This window comes from Panthera uncia, chromosome D1 (assembly GCF_023721935.1).
Source record: "Panthera uncia isolate 11264 chromosome D1, Puncia_PCG_1.0, whole genome shotgun sequence".
NCBI classification, from domain to species: domain Eukaryota; kingdom Metazoa; phylum Chordata; class Mammalia; order Carnivora; family Felidae; genus Panthera; species Panthera uncia.
In genome coordinates, this window is record NC_064808.1 from 98,468,683 (window position 1) to 98,490,827 (window position 22,145).

General features: G+C 42.7%; 1 protein-coding gene across 4 annotated transcripts in view; it reads left to right on the forward strand.

The window, feature by feature from the left end:
- The window catches only part of CADM1 (cell adhesion molecule 1), a 329,561-nt gene that overhangs the window by 263,383 nt on the left and 44,033 nt on the right, over positions 1–22,145 (forward strand). For all 4 annotated transcript variants that reach the window (XM_049621235.1, XM_049621244.1, XM_049621251.1 and 1 more), the window contains exons 3-5: positions 878–1,030; positions 7,440–7,577; positions 9,509–9,667. In XM_049621235.1, the coding sequence (XP_049477192.1) occupies positions 878–1,030; positions 7,440–7,577; positions 9,509–9,667 (450 nt within the window). The remainder of the gene's footprint in view (positions 1–877; positions 1,031–7,439; positions 7,578–9,508; positions 9,668–22,145) is intronic.

Sequence of the window (22,145 nt, forward strand, 5' to 3'; positions counted from 1 at the left end):
GAGGGTGAAGGAGGGTCAAAGGAGAGGAGCCAGTCATTCTTAAAGTGAATTTTGGTCATTATAAATGAATCTAGCCTTTGCCAAAATTAGTAGAAGGACTTTAAAGGTGAATGTTTGAAATGAATGAAAAGCCCACAAACATTACTTTTGTGGTGACTCTGATTTCCTACTTTATCCTCCTCTGTTTGCTGTTGTGAAGCTGAAGCTGAAGTTGGAAAACTGCAGGCAGGGCCTGAGGCTTTGGGAGGCCCTGGGTCGTGGGCTTCGGGAAGCTTCACCTCCAACCATACCAGATACAAAGATGCATCCAAGTTAAATGCAGATGGGATTGTTTTGTTGTAAAATGTTTTTAAATTGCTTCCATGTTGTTTTTCAAATTACTAATAATGATTTTTTGGGGGGTTTCATAATTTGGAAGCACTCTTTTTCAAGGGGAGTACATCCTAGTCCCTGGACGTCCAGAGGATCCTCACAGCCTGCCCTTCCTTCTGTTTTCATTTTGCTGAACTCCAGTGGAAAATCTGATACGATTTATGAGCACGTGCTGAAAGTGACAGCAAGGAGCACATGTGCGTGTGCGTGGGTGTGGGCACGTGCCCGCACGTCTGTGTGTTTGCGCGTGCTCTTACACCCACAGGCCCCATGTGTGTCACTTTCCTTTCAGACAAGGTTATTTGTCTACGTGCAGTTATCGTTGAAGCCCAAAACAGTAATTCAGGAAGCATGAAGAAGTACCCAACAGGTGCCCAAAGACTTACTCGATTTTTCTACTCTGTAGCGGCCTTTCCAGTCACCTGACTTCCTCCTCCCCAAGGTAAGGAAAATGGATGGTCCGTCCGCTTCCTCCTAATCACTGCCTCTGTGTTTTGTCTCGCAGCTCTGAAGGACAGCAGGTTTCAGTTGCTGAATTTTTCTAGCAGTGAACTCAAAGTGTCGCTGACAAATGTCTCGATTTCGGATGAAGGAAGATACTTTTGCCAGCTCTACACTGACCCTCCCCAGGAAAGTTACACCACAATCACAGTGCTGGGTAAGAGACGCGTGGGGCGCGTCCCGGGAAACGGAGTGGGGTGGCCCTTACTACCGATGGCTTCCAGCAACAAGGAAAAGGTTAATGGTTAATGTTGTTGCTGTTCAAGCCTGTTTTAGGAAGAATCACCACCCATCTTGCTGACTTTAAAAAATAGCCTCTTTTACCAAACACTCTAAGGAATGGCAATCAGCGGTCTTTATAGATTCCATGTGTTCTTGGGCTTGAACCCTCAAGCTTCAGAAGCAAAGATCAAGAGAAGTTAGAGCCCTCCGATGAGTCACTCACCACATGAAATGTCGTTGCTTCTAACTACCGGGATTTTTTTTTTTGTTCTGTTCAAGGAAGGAGGAGATGGGCTACCACATCTCTACCCCATGGCAGAGCGCAGTTATAAAACCCGCTTAATGATTCTTTCTTCTGACTTACATCTCATTTAATATTGTTGATCTCCTTATCTTTGGCTTTCCTCACTGCCTTGTGTATCGCTTATGCTGTAGATTATGCTGTAAAAATCATACCCCATGAACACACACTTTGCCACAAATTGCAACCGTTGGCCATAAAAGAATTAAGAGTTTCTAGGGAGAGAAGGCTGATAATAAGCAAGGACTGTTGACAGGCTGCTAAGAACACCTCTAGTGAGTTGAATGTCTTCAGTTATGATCACCAGATTGTGATTTTCTGGAAATTCCCAGTAGCTACGTTTCCCTATTTATATTTTGATACAGTCAGCAGATATCCCTGTGTTGAAGATGGCCTGAGTTAGTCACCTTTTTTAGACAAAGCTGTATACCAGGACATAATACCAGCTGATGTGGATTTTTGAAACTGAGTTTTCAAGGACGTTCGCTCTAACATGAGGCAAGATCTCTGATTTACACCTTCAGAAAGATCATGAATCAAAGTCTATTTGAGGCGGCAGAGTGCAGGTTTTCAGTGTAATGATATGAAGATTAGAAGGAAAGATAAACATGAAGGACATTTTTGCTTAGTGTGTGTGAACATATATGTATTTATGGATTTATGCGTGGAGCTGCTGCCCCATTACTTTGTTTAAACACAGCTGTAGAAGGGAAAATACATTTTTTTTTATCCATTAAACTAAAACATGTTCCTAGCACTTACATACATGTTCTCGGTAAGAGGAACACTGATTTCAGGAAGTCACATTTCATGTCAGGTCATGCAGTTTCTAACGTGGTCTGTGTTTAATGGTAGATGGCTTTAACGGCTTTCAGAGGTACATGTCTGTCTTTAATTCTAGCCTTAACCCATATGAGATCTGTAGAAATAAGCATGGAAGGATGACTATTTTGGTATCGTGCAAAATCACATACATGCACTTGAAGTTTTCTGTCCACCTCATTGTTCAGAAGTATTTGAAAACACTGTTGGCTTTTTGGAGTAAGTCATTGGCTGCACAGACTCCAAACTGACCATCCGCCCATCGACCTGTCATCGTTTCTGGCCTTTCCACAAGAGTAACAGCAACAGAAGGGAATGAACTTGCAGCATTTTGAATTTTCAGGATATTTTTCTACATATACCTTTAAACACGACTATTTCACAGAGAGAAATGATAATAACAGAGACTAGCCATCTTGCCCCACTCACAAAGCACACGGGTAAGAATCTAGAATCACAGACCTTGAAACAGACCCCACTGTTCTGGCTCATATCCTTTGTGCCTTCTAGCCTAGGTTGTTCTTAATAAAATCCCAAATGCTGCCGTTTCAAGATTTTTCCCCAAAGGTGCACATCTTTTGTTTTCAGGAGCATAGCTGGCCACAGGCAAGCAGTGACTGCCTGTCAGTTTCCAGTATCTGGTACATTTGTTCTCAGACCCACTAGATCGGGCCCGTTTGACTGAATATGCCCAGTGGTTGGGAGTCAGCACAACGGCACTAGACTTTTGAGAGGCATTTATGCCTATAATCCTTCTGGAGGTCTGATTATTCTAGAGGTAATAGGTTCCTGCTTATATTGTGTGGAAGCATTAACTTAAACATACTTGGAAGTAACACTAGTCGATGCTCTCGCTGCAGATATTATGTGTTCATTTAGTATTCTTACCATTGAATTGACTGTAGGATTCTTTGACAGAGTGAGGTTGTTGTCATCAGTGTTTGAGTCTTTCATATTCCAAAATCTGACAATTTTCACTGGTACTCATCTTTTCAAACCTTTTTTCTAAGGTTTAGAATTTTCAGATATTCGAATGAATGAAGAGTGATCTATTAGTCTTTGTTTCTATCCATGCTTCTCTGAAAAGGACTCCATATAGGTACTCACACGGCTGTCTACCTTCTCGTTGAGTGGAAGACACTGCTTTTAGTGCATGTGCCTATTAGTTGTTGGAAGCATTCAGGAAAACCTTCAGCATAATTCTAAGAGCTCAGAGGTGGTTATTTGTTGGTTACTATGATGCGTATTTATGTTATCCGTGTAAAAACTGAAAACCCTCCAGTGATACTCTGCGTGCATTTGGGTGCCTTGTAGGATATCCATTCACTTCTTACACTTGTGTGAGTTGGTTCCTTTCGTAGTACAGGACTCTCTTTATACCAGTATTCAGGGAAACAGTGGCCCGAGAAATAGAATATGCCGCTTTAAGATAAATATAGTTACTGATAATAGTAGCTAATATTATTACAGTCCTGTCCTTTTAAGATTAGTGTTCACTCTTAAGATTCCAGGAACAGAAGAACCTAATTATTTAAAAGGGTTTGGGAGTGAGATTTCACATACTGATCAGCTTTAAGACTCCTCTTTTGTTGTAATTAACGTGTGACTCATCTTGATATTGCGGATTTTTTTTTTTAATGTTGTAGGCGTTGATGTTTATAATGAGCACTTTTATAGATTTGAGGTTAGCTAAGAAGAACCTTGACATTTCTTTGCTATTTTCTAGTATTTCCCTTCTGTGATTTTCATTCAGGTTTTCATCTGTATGCACCTCCTTACATACATCTTTGGTTATTTTCATTAATGGCTGCAGGCAGTTTTTACTAAATGTGTCTGTTTAGCGGAGCATGTATAAGTGTATTCTCTGGTTAGTAGCAGTTTCAATTCATTTTTTGTATAAATGGATTTTTATACTTTACTAACCACTTTTGTATTAGAGTAGACGTTATGGAGTTAAAGGGAGAACAGGGGACAATTAACAGACCAAAATCAACTTTAAGTTTTTCTTGCCCTGCACCATTTTTTAAGAAACACTTAAATTGCCTCATTTATATTTTCCAAAGCTTTCTTGCTTTTGAAAAAAAAAAATCAGAGAGAAGTCACCTTTATTACTGATATCAATAAACCATTAGGACTCACATGATCATATTTGATTTTATGTTTGTAAACCACACGACTCCCACTGTACTTGACTGTTTTCTTCTTCTCATATTTGTAAAGTCAGAAATCCTGGCCACAATCTTAAGAACAGTGTGGACTTGGAAAAAAAAAAATCACCCCACTCTCTCAGGATGCTCTTCTCCACACTAAACGAGTCCTTTATTCTCCTGCACTGGCCCTGTTTTCCCAGACTTGGGAAATTTTCCATATGTGTACCTTAGCCGTGAAGTTAGGTAACGTTAGCTCTTCAGGAAGATAACCCTAGGAGACAGTGCTGCATCACCCTGAAGGGTTAGGGAACTTCATGGTATATCTGCTGCAGAAGAGGAAGAGTTAGCAGGGACCATGTCAAACACTAGTAATCCAGATGAGGGTCTCTTTGCTGCCGGTCAGACTCCCAACCTCCAAAGAAAATCTAAGAGGCATTGGTAAGTATTCCTCTGGCCTCATTTATACCTGCCCTTTTGAACCAGCAGACATTACTGGTAATGTGGAAAGAGCATGCCATCGTCTCCATGACCGACTCCATCTTGCAGAGAGAATACCGCTGAAGAACACCTAGTGACGGTTAGGAGAAGCCTGTGATGAGGGGAGCTAAAGCCGTCTTCAGGCTCAGCATGAACAAGGAGAGTGTGGAGGAAAGATACTCAGGAACACACAGAAAGCAAATACCCGACAAAGCCTGTGTTGGAGGCTGGGTGTCATTGAGACTTGACAGCAGTACGTGCCGCAGCCTTTTTAACTACTCCTGGGTCTCTTCCCATCAAGATCCCCAGGTTACCACAGAGCGAGCCTTAAGGGTTTCCTCCACAAAGTTGTGCACACAAGGTGGAATGCAGCTGACTCCCTTCTGTAGCAACTTCTAGGAAAGAGAACGCTGTCTATCTGCCCTCTTTGTCATGGCCGAAGAGAACCGCTTTCCTTGAGTCTCTGCTACTCAGTTTGAATTTCCTTAAACTGAGGAATATCTCTTCAGTTACGTTTCTCATTGGGAATCATCGTGTATGGCAACATCAGAAATCACTTTTAGTTTTGTCTGAACCTTGACAAGAATTCTCATTCGACTTTGATTCCTCCATCTGTAGGGGGACATTCCCGCATCTTTTACTCTTTGGCGTTTTATCTTAGCGCCTCTTACTTTTGTTCCTCCTAGCTCACCGAGATCTTATTTTCTCTAGGCTTGGGCAGCCTTCTCCTCTGACATTTGCTCTAACAATAGCATTTTGTTTCAATATCCCTATGATACTGCACTTAGAATTGGATAGTATTTGTTGGTCCTAAACATGCAGTCTCTCTGTGTATTCTGTATCAACCATCTAGGTGCGTGATGAAAATCCATAACCGTCCTGATTGTCATCTGGCAAGAATATCTCTGTTAAGGAAATAGCTAGCTGAAGTCGTCCCATTTACTTTTGTAACTGCTTTTCTGTGTCTCTTAAAATGCTGGCAGATGTGCAATTCCAAATTGAATGTCAGACTCTCTCTCTTTCTGCTTATTTATTTATTTATGTATGTATTTATTTATTTATTTATTAACGTAAGCAAGGGTAGTTTTTGGCCACGTTTAACTACTCACTTGGGCCATATCACTTGGGCAACACATCCGGTTGAGCAAATGTGTTCTTTTCCTTTTACACAGGGAACAAAGAAGAGGCCTGGGTTCGCTCTAATAGTTACCCCTCCACACACACACCCCCTACACACTGTCTTGCTGAAAAACATATGCAACATGTCTGTTTCCTTTTCCGTCGTTCTCGGTAGGAATTTTAAGGGCTTCAGTTCAGTGTAAAAGTCTTCCCGTACACAGAATTTTACATTGGGCTGGAACAGTTGGAAATCCCAAATACGTGGTTTAATCCCATAATTTATTGAAGCGGTATCAGAGATTTATTATTCAACTTGATCATCGGGATGGCATGTTTATACATATTTAATTTCTTGTTTCTCTTCTGAGTTGAGAAACTTATTAATCATAAGTCTCAGAACTGTCTTTGCTTATTCATGGTGGTCAGGGCACATAGTCTTAGATTCACTCTACTGAATTCAGTATTCTTACTGATTTTTATTTCAAGAAGCTCAGTCTTGAGGTAAGGTTGCACCTTATGCAAAGTTTCACTGCCAACTCAGCTCCATACAAGATAACGTACTTTCTTCACCATCCCCATCATCTTACATACTCTGGATTTGATATTCAGCATTGTAGCCCTAAAATATTTTATCCTGACCATCTTATTCCATATGCTCTAGTGTGTTTTAAAAAGAGTGGCTTTAATTCTGATGTATAAAGTTGACTTGTAAGCACTTAATAGTCTTGTTCACCTTTGCTGTCTAAAACCTGGAGCATGAGATTTCAGAACGTGGGAAAATGACGTGGGAAAATGCAAATTAACTGGCATTTCCTATATTACTGCATCTTCATAGCCAGTGGTTTTTTACCATGCCATCCATTGGAGGTCATGATCGCATTCTGGTGCTCTATGAATATTTTTAACTGAATGCAACTGGTTCCGAGGCACAACTTTTCTACGTATATTTATGGTGAGTGATTGTTTTAAGGGACTCCAGGTCTTTGATTCCAAAGCTGGTTGTCTTTGGAATCTTTTATATGAAGATTGAAATCCAAGGGTTGAGTTCAAGGAGAAGCAGTCCTTTCACATCCTTCCGGATAAGGATGATAATTTCAATAGAGTTTGCTCATCTTACGTTTGTATCTACTTCCTGTTCAATTTTCTAATAACCGATTGACAGCTCATCTGATACCTACATTGTTACAGCTTGGTCATTGAAAAGTTAGGGGAATGGGAGAATGGGCATTTTTTATAAGGTGACTTTAGGAGAGAAATTCTAAACTCACAACTCGTGCATGATATGATTCACCTTGTTTGATAATGGCTTTGTACTTCTTTTTTCCCCTCTGGTAGCAGTTTGTTTTAAATTCCCATCAGGAACGTCCGTTATTTGTCTCCTCTTTTTGATAGCAGTGGTGCTAGTTTCTAATGAAAAGAAGGCCATGTGCAGAAATGGATTCTGTGTTTAAAAAGCGCACATGTTTAATTTGTAGTCCCACCACGCAATCTGATGATCGATATCCAGAAAGACACCGCGGTGGAAGGCGAGGAGATCGAAGTCAACTGCACCGCCATGGCCAGCAAACCAGCCACGACTATCAGGTGGTTCAAAGGGAACAAGGAGCTAAAAGGTGAGGCGCGGGCTGCCCCTGTCAGTGGGCACCTGATTCCTGCAAGGGCATCTACCTTTGTGGAAACGCAAGATAAATGCAAAACATGCCCCTAAAACAAAAATATCCATATAAGTGTGGTTTATAATCAATTGCTAAATGCATCTGAAGCCAAAGCCTAAGGGCACTTTATTGAATCTAATGCATATCCTCCTTACGTGGTTTGAGGGTTTGTGGTGATACGTGTTCCTGGATATTTACTCCAACACTCAGAAAGAACTAGACTTATACACCAGGACTCTTTAGACCGGGAAGAGGTGTTAGAGGGGTCACTGAACTCAGGTTCTCATTTACCCTGTGACCCAGGGTGGGTCAGAACCCCACTTTCTCATGTTACACATTAAAAAAAAAATAGTCTAACAGCCTTCATGCTGAACTCCAGGTCATTCTAACATACCTTACCGCACTGTCCGCTCACGGACCATGTGCTTTCCTGCAGGGACGGCTCTGCCAAGTGGACTAAGAATTTTATCTTCACTGTGAATCTGCAGGCCCCCCTTCTCTCATGGCACCTGTGCTTCAGTTGCCCATTTCACCAGCCCGTTCTTTTGCCAAGTTCCCAGTTTGTGACAGCAGCACAGGCAGATCCTGCAAACATCTGCCACCTTCGTCATCGCCGTGGCCACAGCCCGTCCCCTATTTGACCCTTAAGTGTCAGTCATCCTGAGTTGTAGGTACATGTCGGCATTCTTATCCCTTTCCAAGTAGTCCCCGGGGGCTAACCTCCTCTGGTCATTAGACAGAAATGCTAGCTGTGTGCCGCAGTTTCTGCTAAAATGGGATATTAAGATTACAGATTTTATGGGATTCTTAGGAAGATGAAATGAGTGAATGTTTGTAAAGCTTGTAGCTGGTATCTGGGGCAAGGTAAGTGCTCTGTATGTGCTTGTTAAATAAATCAGGAGTGCCAGGAAGAAAAGAATAAGCCCTTTTAGAAAGGGGATATAAAAATCTATATCTAGAAAGAGATAAATCTATATATAACGGCTTAAGTTTCAAAAAGCTTGCTCTGTTTTAATCTCCTATTTCCTAGGTATGGTTTTGGAAGGAAGGAGTTTCTCATTTCCCCTCTGCTTTTCTAAGTGAATTGAGCCATTAAATGTGTACCAATAAATACAAAACATTAAAAGAAAGTTAATGGTGCGCTATGTCCCGGGGAGTGCTGAGTTCAGGAAAGGGGCCACGTTGGCCTATTCATCCCATCCGGAAGCCTCCTCCCTCCTTTTCTGGGTGTTCTTGGACATGTCTCCCATCTGGCCCAAAGCCTGTATCTGACTTTGCTCTACCCACCGCCACTACATTTTCTGTGGTCTTCCAAAAGTCTCAGAGTTGAAACATTTCAATTACAATTTCAATTATGTAAATCCATTTAGTTACTTTCCCTCCTAATTGTTGCTGATGGGGTGGGCAGAGGGGCTTGTTTATATCTCTATTCCTGATTGAATTACTTAGGAGATTTGGATGATGTCCTGGAATTTTTAAACCGCACGACAGCCTACTAGACGTTTCAAGTTCAGATGGTTGTAGGGGTGAAAAGCGCTTCTCTTTTCCTCCTCCAAAACGCCGTCAGCAGTCAGATGGCACGGTGGTTCAACTTTCAGCTGCCTTTTGGTGGGAGGTTTTAAGCTAGAAGACGCATATGTAATACAGTTAAATTAAAATAGTATATATTATGTGGGGTTGCAATACATCTTACCTACTATCCTGCAAAGTTGAAAAGTAGGAAGTTATCATTTTATCCGTGATCTACCCACAGCTTACCCTGCCCCAGGTGACTTCCATCACCTTTGTTAAAATGGCGATGGTGGGGCAGGCGAGCAGTGGGGAATATATAAAATCAGGGTGATAGAAATTCACTCGACTGAGGTCTCGGTGTATCCTGTGTCCCCCAGGCAAATCGGAGGTGGAGGAGTGGTCAGACATGTACACTGTGACGAGCCAGCTGATGCTGAAGGTTCACAAGGAGGATGATGGGGTCCCAGTGATCTGCCAGGTAGAGCACCCTGCCGTGACCGGAAACTTGCAGACGCAGCGGTACCTGGAAGTACAGTGTGAGTACCTGCCAGTGCGCTCGGGGCTGCCTTAACCAGGTACCACAGACGGCGTGCCTTATAAGCAGCGGTGATTTCTCTCTCACAGCCCTGGAGGCCGGAAAGTCCAAGATGAAGGCCGACCAGCATGGTTCTGTTCAGGAGAAAGCCCTTTTCCTGGCTCTCAGCCACCGCCTCCTCGCTGCGTCCTCGTGGGGCGGAAGCGGCTAGAGCTCTCTCTGGGGGCTGCTTTCCAAGGTCCGAGGGCACTGATCCCAAAGGCCCCGCCTCCTCAGATCCTCAACAGTGGGCATTGCGACTTCGACAGACGGATTTGGGGAGGGCGGGACACACAGGTTCAAACCGCAGCGGTACCCGAGTATTTTATACCGAGAGCGCAGAGGAGCAGTTGCCTAGAAACATTTCAGAAGCCATTTATTGAACACATATGTTTTATATAGTGTAGAGTTTATATCTTGTTGTCTTAGTAGTGAAATAATCAAAGGATTATTTTCCTGAAACGCTGCCATATTATCGAGTGCCAGTGAGGATTTTCAAAATACTGCATTTAACCCAAATGCAAAACTTTAAGATGATCCCAATCTGTTCTACCACATGACTTAATTAATTGCCTTTTGTGAATATTGACTGTAATCATTCCTTTGTGAACTTTACAACCTAAGGTGATCCCTCCCACTTTCTTGGCCCCATCAGAAGTACTGAATTCTCTTTTCTTTCTTTTTTTTTTTTTTATAGAGGGGCTTTTATTCCCATTCTGCATCAGCATGTCGTTTTACATTGCACATTCTCTTCCATTTTCAGCTTAAAGTGTAGCAATGAGTTTAAAAATGGAACTCTTTTGAGATCACTGCCACCATCTCAGTAGCTTCATCGATAGCAGCTAGATCGTGGTGAGTGGGGCTGTCTCCTCACTGTGCCCGATGAACTCAGGATGCTCCCCTTGTTTTCTCTCTGGACTCTTCTGCTTGCCAAAATGTTTTCTGCACAAAACCATCCTTGCAGGAAAGTCGCGAGCAAGTAGCCAACTTCTCACTTTTTTTTTTTTTTTTAATCAGGGAGCTTCTGTAACTGAGAGGCCTGTGAAAAACTTGCAGGTGATATGTGAATGTACATGGTGGAAATGCTGTAAGAGTTTGGTTGGAAAGGGAGTGACTGGGTGGGGGGGGGGGTCTGATAGACGCAAAGCATTACCACCTGTGAATCTGTCCGTTCATTTGCTAGAGCCACTCTAATAAATTACTGCAAACTTGGTGGCTTAGAACAACAAATTTATTTTCTCATGGTTCTAGAGGGCAGGTGTCTAAAATCGAACGGGTGACAGGGCCACACTCTCTCAAAAGGCTCCAGGAGAAAAGGCTTCCTTGTCTTTTCTGGTTTCTGGGGGCCCCAATATTCCCTGATCTGTGGCTGCCTCTTTCCAGTCTCTTGCATTGCCTCGACACAGCCTTCTCTTCTCTGCATGTCTCTTGTAAGGACACTTGCTGTGGGAGTTAGTGCCCACCCTGCTAATCCAGAATGGTCCCATCTCACGATCCTGAACTTGATTACATCCGCAAAGACCTCTTTTTCCAAGTAAGGTCGCATTCGCAGGCTCCGGGGTTAGGACCTGGGCCTATCTTTTGGGGGCCACCGTTCAGCCCACTACGGTCTCCATCACATGTTTGAATTGCCCGAGCCAAACAGGGGCCGGGAAAAGGCATAAAAAGTTGCTCCTAAGACACCGATCTCATTCTCAACCTTTTCCTACTCTGTGAGTTGGGCTCAATTTAACATTACATAATGCAGGTTTTTCTTGTTAATTCATCTCATCTCCTTCATTATGTAGCTTCATTATGGGCATCATGCTTATAATTTTCATATCACTAAAACTATTGTGGTGTAATGTCCCTATAATGGGAAAACAGAAACGATCAGATATTATCTAAATTGGCAGATAGTAGATTTCTTGTGACTTTGTTAATATGTAATTCATTTAAGCAAACTTAATATCCATTAACTTTCCTTGTAGGGGCCCATTAGCTTTAATAATACATTAACTCCTTTGTGAAACCCGACTAGAAGTTCACCCAGTCACCACCCCTAAACTCTTCCCGGGTCCCCAGAGTGTCTTTGTCTTCCGTGTCCTGTAGATTCAAGAGAGGTTTGTCCTTCTAGGAAAAGGAACAGAGCTCCCTCTCTGAATCCATTTGATTGACTTCAGTCTTACAGAGTGCCGCGGGCCCTCCACCACAGGGAAGTGACCAGTGCCTTCCAAAACCGAAGACACGCCTGTCACTTGTGAATTCTAACATGGCACCCTCGTATAGGAGGCTGGGTGGTTTATTATTATTATTATTATTATTGTTGTTGTTATCCAAAGTGGACCACACAGGCATTTTACTCTTGATACTTCCCTTTACAGAATGTATATAAAGAGAAAGGCTTTTTGCATAAAAAAAGGTTAAGAGTTATCAACCATTATATTAATCCGAATGGGAATTTAGAGTCTGGTTTGGCATCTTGAATAAGACTCTGTGCTCAAGAAAGTCACCTGACAGTTCACTACCCTCCATTCCTGGAGCGTTACTGACTACTTGGCAGAGTCAGCTAGGAATTCCTTAAGTAGCTCCTTCAAACACGACTGGAATTCTCTACCTCATTTCCTACCAGCTTTCCTCTCCTGAACACCAGCAGCTGTGCGATAACGCAAAAGCCTCCTGCCTCAAATGCCTAAGGCACTCAGTCATCGGGCGCTAAAGCTCTGTCAGTCATTGGCCAGCACTTGGTGGTTTAACCCCATCTCTCTCTGCAGACAGGCAGCCCCGTGTCTTGATGGCAGCGAGAAAAGAAGAGATACTTAAGTACATGAGATTCAGCAGCCAGTCTGCATGCATGTGGAATTATTTGAGATCTTCTATGAGGAGTTACATTAGACCCTCACTTTTTAATCGGCCCAAACCCTTAAAGTCAGCAGCTCTTAACCTTCTTAAAAACCCTTTAAAGGTCCCCTAAACCTTGGGGCGTCTGGGAGGCCCAGTAGGTTAAGTGGCCAACTTCAGCTCAGGTCATGATCTCATGGTCCGTGAGCTTGAGCCCCGCGTCGGGCTCTGTGCTGACAGCTCAGAGCCTGGAGCCTGCTTCGGATTCTCTGTCTCCCTCTCTCTCTGCCCCTCCCCCCTCTCAAAAATAAATAAACATTAAAATAATAAATAAATAAATAAATAAATAAATATAAAAATCCCGTAGACCTGGAAAAGAGGAACAAAATTACATATTCACCACATTTTGCTTACAATTTAAGGAGTCCATTTATCCTAAAGATTTATCCTAACTTCATTGATTCGAGGACCAGTTTTCTTCCCATATCCACAGGTCATCTGTGCCTTTACCTCATTTAGAATTTGTCTTTAAGGGGCAACTGCGTGGCTCAGTTGGTTAAGCGTCTGACTTTGGCTCAGATCATGATCTCACTGTTTGAATGCCAGCCCTGTGTCAGGCTGTGCACTGACTGCTCAGAGCCTGCTTCAGGTACTCTGTCCCTCTCGCTCTTTGCCCCTCCCATACACTTGCTCGCTCTCTCTCTAAAAAATAAATAAGCATTTAAAAATTAATAAAAAATGGGACGCCTGGGTGGCTCAGCCGGTTGAGCATCCGACTTTGGCTCAGGTCATGATCTCCCAGTTCGTGGGTTCAAGTCCTGCATCAGGCTCTGTGCTGACAGCTCAGAGCCTGGAGCCTGCTTCAGCTTCTGTGTCTCCCTCGCTCTCTGCCCCTCCCTTGCTCATGCTCTTTCTCTCTCTGTCTCTCAAAAATAAATAAATGTTAAATTTAAAAAAAGAAAAAATAAACAAATAAATAATAATAATAATAAAAATAAAGAATTTGCCTTTAAGTCACTCTATCACTTTTCCCTAACAAAGACCTGTGTAAAAATATCTATCAAGTTAGGATTTTTATTTGCTATATGTATTTTGTTTAATAAACATCACAGCAAATATATAGCTATTATTTTTTAATGTCCTTTTCTTTGCTACCTAAAACAATTCCTGATGATAACAGTTATAAGCATTAGGTCATTACCATTAAATACTGAGCTTGTCCGTGAACCTCAGATTAAGCATTGCTGTTTTCTGGGTAAATAGGACTACCTTGCTGGGGAAATGTGACCTAATGGAGTTGGTATTAAATATACCTACTTGGTTCAGTCCTGACCCATTTTGTTACATGAAGCCTTATGGAAACCTTTTCTACCTCATCAAAGACAAATGGGTATTAGTCAGGATATGAACAGGGTTAAATGGCAGATAATGGATTTGAATTCTATATAAATTATGTTCTTTTAAGAAATTACTCTTAGGGGCGCCTGGGTGGCTCAGTCGGTTAAGCATCCGACTTCGGCTCAGGTCATGATCTCGTGGTCCGTGGGTTCGAGCCCCGTGTCGGGCTCTGTGCTGACAGCTCAGAGCCTGGAGCCTGCTTCGGATTCTGTGTCTCCCTCTCTCTCTGACCCTCACCCGTTCATGCTCTGTCTCTCTCTGTCTCAAAAATAAATAAACGTTAAAAAAAACAAACAAATTACTTTTAAAAAAGGAAATAATGAACACCTACATTGTATGTCACTAGATAGCTTACCCTAAATATGGCGGGGAAAGGAGGAGGGGTAAGATAGAGTGCTACCATATTGTACAGAAGACCAGGCTCGAGCTGCAGCTTGGAATCGCTTTCGTCTTGTGGATTTAAGTCCTAATTAATTGAACACAGAATCTTGCAGTGTTTGTTTGTTAGGACCCTTATTTGTGGTACCAGGAGAAATTGGTGTGCCCAATTATGTGAAAAATCAGCCAGATGTGTATGCTGTCATACTTTTAATAATCTTTAAGTTTGTGGTGAGTACAGATATTAATTGTGTAGTATGCATTGAAGTGATTAACATCAATGTAATTTATCATCTGGAGATTTCTGAACATAAATAAATGAGTTGTTTTGTTCAGCAAGGTGTTGACCCCTTCAGAATTAGTGAATTAAAGCCCCCCCCCCTCTTTTTTATTATAAATATGAAAGGCACCACAATCAGCCAAGTGTTCAGTTATTTGATTTTCTGGGGCATTAGCCACTCTTGTTTGTGACATTTCCCTGTTGGGTGCTCGTTTGCAAGCTCATTAATAAGGTTTTCTCATAGGAACGTTGCCGGGAATGACGAACATACAGTAGGGCTCTTAGTTTTGTAGCTTTCATTGTGAGCCTCAGCAAGGATACAGCAGCAGCACGCAGTTAAATGTTTAAAACAGAAAATAATTATGCGCGGAAGCTGGCATTCAAAGCTCTCCTGCCTTAGATGTGAGGCAGAGAACAGTTTTGCCTTTTAATGTTCTGAGCTATATGACCCTAAATTCTTTCTGCGCATTTTTTTTTCCTTCCGCGTGTCTGTGTGCGTGGCGTTGCTCAAATGTACAACACGGTTGATTATAGCGGAGCATGGCACAATTGTGGCACGGTTAGTGGAGCTTCAGATCTGCAGGAACGTACTCTTGTCAAATAAAAGCCTGTTTAAAGGAGAACAGTTCACTGTCTGAGCGTTAAAAGAAAACTGTTTAAATAGCATCAAGGTGGCAACACATAGCGACGTAAGCTGGCAATTCAAAGAGGATCTGTGACCCTCGGTATGGAATTCAGGTTGCCGTGCAAAGAGGGAAAAGCCTCACTCTGGACTGATGTGAATCCGCAGCTCTTGTATCGCTGCCGTGTGTCTTTTGCTTTCTCCCATCACAGCCTTGCTCTTTAAAATGTTTTGCAAAAATTCTCATCTTGTGAGGGTTTTGTGTGTGTACATATTTTAAAAAGAAGAAGAAGAAGAGAGAGAGAGAAATTGAGATGAGTTTTGAAAGGGAGAATGAAAACAAAGACTATAGAAATGGATGTTTGAATAACTTCCCTCCTCTGATTATCATCTGATGGTTCATCGGGTACGTAGGCATCATTTTCAAAATGAGTTTTATTGACTCCCTATAGGCAGATAGTTTGTAAATCCATATTCCTGTTCATCCAAGATCCAGGGAAGGCTAGATTTCTTCTTTCATTCCCTTGATTGGGGGAAAATTGGGCATTGAGGGGATGATCAAAACCTGTTCTTTATCTTGCCAAAATAAATGTTTCTCTGGTATCGACAGTGCCCTGCAGTGAAGGAGGGAGAAAAACCTGGAAATAGGAAAATCTTTCCTGCTCGGAGTGGAGAATAAGACATAGTTTCCAAGAGCGGCTCCTGTATCGATCCTCCCCCCCTCATTTCTGTTCCCACATTGTATTCTTCGCGGCCTAATAGCTGGCATTTCCCGATTGGGCCGGTTTCTCTCTGATCTCCAGTCTCCTCTTTTAACAGAATACCTTCTTCCTCCCACTCTCCCTTTCTTTTATTTTTATTTTTTTTTAAAGCAGTGAATTGAGTTTCAGGGAAGTTATTCTGGTATTTATTATTCCTCACAGAGACCCCCTGATTCAAACGAATGTTTAAGCTGTCATTTTTTGCATTGTCACAGAGCGGTGGCGGGGCCAAATTCCCGTTATTATTAACTCTGTAGCTTGTTCACGGAGCGTTCTACGGCACCAGAGGGGGCAGGAGGCTGAGGGACCAACATTTAAAAAAAAAAAAAAAAAAAAGAGTAAATGTCAGGCCAAATGCATTATGAGCAAGACTTGGATGACATGATCCTTCAAGGAAGAAAGCCATCACCCCTACCTTCTTCTGAAGGCACGCTCGGTAGACAGAGGCCTCTTACAAAGGACTGTCCTCCAACATCTCTCTGTCTGACCTGACGTATTTGGGGGAAGACATGTCCCTGGGGCTTGTGGGCATCGAACACTTACACAGTGAAAGTAGTCATCTAATGTGTACTCCTAATGGTTTTTAACTCAAGGTCAAATTTCGATTCTGGGGAAGGATAAATGGTTGTGGAGTTAAAACTCTGAAAATCTAAAGCCAGTGGTCAAACAGCATCCTTTATGATTTCCCTTAAGATACCAGCTTGAGCTATGCCAGAAATGCTAAATATATGTGTAGTGAAATGGAGGCAGCAAATCAGAACACCTGAGCTGAATCTCACATTTGGGGAGCTGGATTGACCTTCGAAAGAATAATACAATAATAATTTGTGCTGAGGGCTGTCGAAGTGATTAAACAAGACTGGGGTGGCTCTAATGCCTTGGGTAGCCTATGGGGTCAACCCTAAACTAGAGCCAAAGTCCCCATACTCCAAAGAAATGAAACTGAAGCCACAACCATTCAGGAACAGCTAACTAGGCTTTCCCCAAATAAGGCAACTGCTTAAGCCACGAACAATCAAATAATGTCCTTTGCTTTGTTTCCCTGTCTTCTCTGTAAAAAACCTCCCTAGCCTCTGTGGCTAGAGCATGTTTAGTTTGGTGTTGCCCTATTCGAATCAACGTATGCTCACATAAGCCCTCAAAAATTTTAATGGGCCCAGTTTATCTTGTAACAGGGTTCACATGTATTCACACATTGATTTTCTCTTTTGAGTGAGTAGCAGGGCTTGGACTAGGAGTTCATGCTGCGTGGTAGATTTCTCCACATTCTTATTCATCCATCAGCTTGGTAAACAAGTATCGAATGCCTACTGCACTGGCACCGTACTAGGTACCAGGGATACAAAAGAGCGAACGAACACTTTTCTTCTTACGGAGCTGACCTTCTTTGGGAGAAAATCACACTGGAAGACTTTTCTTGCTCAGGGTTCACTTCCAAAATTTTAAAGATTTCTCCAAGACGGGGAGGAGTACTGTGCGAGTGTGCAGCCCGCTTCGCAAGCTCTGGAAACCACCTTCTGTCGCAAACGTCGCCGAATAAAATTCGATTCTGTTGGGTAAACAGTAATTTCGGTATCCACAGAACGACTTGCAAGTTGCGAGGGGAAGGAACTGCATTCCTGCCGGGGGGGGGGGGGGGGGGGGCGCGTGCTCTCCGGTCCCACCCCCCACCAGGTTTGACTCTGTCAAACCATGGCTCTGTCCTCCGCAGGTACAGTTGCGGCGCCCCGATTCTAGTACAGATGTAGCAGCGGGAGGTCCTTCACCTTTTGCAAACAGACAAAATAAATGGCAGTGAAAATTATTCATGAACATATCATGACATTAGAAAGCAAACCTTTTGCAAGATGCAGAGGTCCTCTGAAAGCTCACTGTGACTGTTCCCTAACCAGGCCCGATCACCTCACACTACCAGAAGCTGTCTTCCTTCAGTGCTAAGCCGCCCTCTTGCAGCCATCCAAGCAGCCCTACCTTGCGGGCCGAGTCTCGCCTTGAGCTCAAAAAACCCCTAATACTCACCAAATCTCAGGTTAATCTTTGCATCACCGTGCTCCTCCAAACTGCGGTAATCCTCCATGATTGACAAAGACTCTTGGGTTGATGCTTCCCCAGCCGAACACGCAGGTGGTGACCCAAACTTCTGATACATCTGGGCCCTCACTGCCCTTGAGCTCTCCCTGCTAGGCCCTGGAACCATCCGCATTTGCTCCACAGGCATCCTCAGTCCCCCTCTGATGGATATTCAGAATGTTGGACGAAAGCTAAGGAAGGGCCATGAGGGGCCTGTATCCTGAATGTAGTTGCAGGAGCAAATTTACACCCAAGCCCTGGGATCTGGTTGCAGTCAGAGCGCCCAAGGACATTGGATGCCCACATCACCTGAAGTAGAAATTCCTAGCGGGAGAGAGTGTCGGGAGCCCCGCGTGGTAATAAGTCTCGTGCTGGGATATCAGGGGCGTCTTCCTCCCGCCTCAGCTCTCCTCCTGACTGGTACATGGGAAGGATGACCTCCCAGGCAAAAGGAAACTGCAGAGTACCTTTTTTTTTTTTTTTAATTAATAAATTTCAAAACCCGATACATTGGTGTTGTGATACAGAGAGGAGTCGATGGCTTTTCATTTACATAAGAAAGTGATATACAGGTTATAGAGTCTCGAGTTTCATCTTCTGGAAAGATCATAGAATGTGGTGCAAGGTCAGACTGGCATGAAATCAATTGTAATCTGCCAGCAAGCCGTTCTAACCTCTTTAAGAGTTTCCTTTTATATATTTTTTTCCCTTTATGGAGAGAGCAAAGCACATTTAAAGAAAGCCTCATCAAATTGGAATGTCTTTCTAATATTATTTTTTTAATTGGCTGCTACTGTAGTGTGACCTAAAGCCTCCTGGTATTTAACCCTCTGTGCAACTTTGACTAATGAACAAATCCTGCCTGCTGTAAGAGTCTTGCTAAATGTCTTTTATAGGGTTTTAAAAAATTACAGTGTATTAGGAAAACCTCAGATCACTCGACCTAATCGATTGGCTGTTGGTGATGCCACCTCTATAACTCTAACGTTCCATAAGTGCACAGACCTAAGTATTTTTCTTATTTTTATATAGCAGTTCCATTTTATAATGACATTAGGCCATTCTGCGCAATACGTTGCTGGGTAGTTATTGCACTTGGGCAGAAAGTGTCGTCTGGCTGGTAGCCTTGTGCCTTAGAACACCAACTGAGGCGTAAAGTGATCACCCAGAAAACGTACTTGGCCTTACCTCATTACTTCAAAATAAATCTTGGAGTCTGGGTCTGTCTCAGAATAGGTTTGGTGGGTTATAACATTTGATTTATGAACATAATTAAAGTATAAATGATGAGCTTTGGGCTAGTCAGTCAGCCATCTGGATTGTTCGGTATTTTGACATACTCACTTTATAGTCTGGATCTTCCTGGGAAAATGTAGCATCCCTGAGTTCCAGAGGTACCAGTGGAATCCCAGGGTTTCCAGTCCAACTGTTGAGCACACCTGAGTTCCTCTTTCAGGGCAAAAGAAGGGCACAGAGCTTGGCTCAGGGACTCTCTCTCTTTGGTTCGTCGGCTGGGTGTGAAGGTAGCTCAGCTGCCCCACAGTCAGATAATATGCCTATAAATACTGCATGTGTCAACAGAGGACGACATTTTTTCTGTATAATACAAACAAGATAAATGTTTACCTTTTCAGCTAGCTGTTAAGGTAACTGTGGCAGCTGTCCCCATAAGTAGATGGTAGATGTTTCTCCAAGAAACCTGAGGAGTAAATTGGGAAAATCAGTTATCAAAGTTGAAGGTGTATTTTCTATGGTTTAGTATGTTATTTAAATATATATATACTCTCTCTCTCTCTCTGTCCTAATATATATATATATATAGTGTATATATATATATGTACATAGTATATATATATATATATATGTACATAGTGTATATATATATAATATATATAAGTTCCAGGTATCGCAAATCCTTAGCTTGTTCTTCCTAATTTCTGTGAGTAGTAGGCAACTGGGAAACAGCCATAATAACATAAAAAAGCATTTAACTAAAAGTCAGTGGTACTGAAAAGAGGCAAAACCGCATTAGATTTTCAACACTCCCTTTATTATTAATGGAAGTTGAGCACATAAGACCCTTGGCGCACTGTGCGGAAAAACATACCCTCTCTGTTTGCTTGTAAATTACACAAGGGGAAAAAAACAAAAAACAAAAAACAAAAAAACCTTCCACATAGGCCAGCAGGCATCCTGCTTCTTAATTAATGGGCGGGAGTCAGCAGCGCGTGGAAAATGTAGTCCTTCCATAGATCAGAGATTAACCTATAAGCAAATGCTACATTTCAGCCCAGATTTGGGGCTTTAAGTTTTTTTTTTTTTAACGTTTATTTAGTTTTGAGACCGAGAGAGACAGAGCATGAACGGGGGAGGGTCAGAGAGAGAGGAAGACACAGAATCTGAAACAGGCTCCAGGCCCTGAGCTGTCAGCCCAGAGCCCAACGCAGGCTCAAAGTCACGGACCGGGAGATCACGACCTGAGCCGAAGTCGGATGCTTAACCGACTGAGCCACCCAGGCGCCCCCAGATTTGGGGCTTTAAATTTAATCTTGCCCAGAATGTTTCTTGGGGAAGAATGACAAGAGGTTTCCTAACCAGGAACCCCATTAAGTGGTGCTGTTTCTGAATGTGAAATATAAGGAAGCAGGTCTTCAGCTGTCTGTGTTTCCCCCTTTATTTATTTATTTATTTATTTATTCATTCATTTATTTATTTTTGTATTTTGTGTTTTTAATAAACTTCACCAGCCAGCTCTGTGTTTATGTGTTATGCCACCAAAAATAATAGGCCCACATATGTCACCCAATTGTATTTAGTGTAAGCTGTAGTCTGTAGAACGGTGCCCAGGAGCTCTTGCCTTTGCCCAGCAGCCAGTCCCCATTCAAGGTCATCCTGTTTATCCTGAGTATTTCTGCCTTTCTCGAGTGACTGCTTTCCCAACCCAGTCACCAGTACCCCAGAAACCTCCACACCATTTTGCTCCCAAACATCCCCTTTGCCAACAAGTCCAAGGATAGAGCCGTGTTACTTGCGAGGGTCCGCTGGAGCTTTGGGGGCTGCTAACTTCTATCCTCTGGCAGGTGACTTAGCTTCCCAGAGAGCAGCTTCATGGCGTGCAGGGCGCAGTGGTATACAAGAAGCCTCTCTTAAAAGGTTTGCAATGCCACATGGGTTCCAGAGACATAAGAGAAAGATCTGTGATGGGAACGAGACTGTACAAATGCGTCTGGAAAGCAACCACCCCAGAGAGGACTCCCTCGTGCAGCTTTGTTAGCTGCATATGGGCCCAGATCAGTTGAGCCCTGCCATATTTCTGATTTCTCTCTCAGTCCATAGGATGAATGTTAATGAGCTAAGCACTACTTGTAAAAGGCCAAGGAGCTGTTGTTTAGGTGGTATGATTGTCTGAGAAAGTAAAGTTATGAAAATTGTTTTGACCTTTCAGCCAAGTGATGTCTTGCCCTCTCACATTTATTACTCTTGGGTACATTTCCAAAAATATACATTTACAAAGCCACAGAATTAAATGAGAAAACTGATTTAGGGATTAATAGCTTGTTAGTTCAGCACAGAAAAAAACAAAAACAACAACAAAAAAAAGCCTCCCGATTCCATTCAGGTTTTGTTGGTAAATATATCTGTGTAATATATCTAAGTTAATCCCAACCCCTTTTGGTTCCCTCCCTGTGCCCCACAGCTCCCGTCATTCATGGCTCCTACCCATACCCCTACAAGGTCCAAACACAGTTTTTCAGTAGCTAATCGATATAAGAATACTTGTGTCACTTACTGGAGTCCTTGACTGCCTTACGATGCTATACTTGGTTTTAATTTTGGATGGCCATTGGGAAATGTAGTTTTGAACCAGCAATCCCAACATTCGCAGGGCTGTCTCTCGTTAAGTCATCCCTAGGACCCTGGTCTAGCTACTTCATCCTCTGGGTACCAGTGTTCTCATCCCTAAAACTGGCTTATTCCACCACCACTGATGGTTCCCACCATAGTAGGCTCTCAGCACCTGTCCGTTTCCTTCCTTCTCACATGTATACATTGAGATATCAAAGAGTTTCACTGGGACCACCAGAACATCCCAGTTCTTCATTCTTAAGGG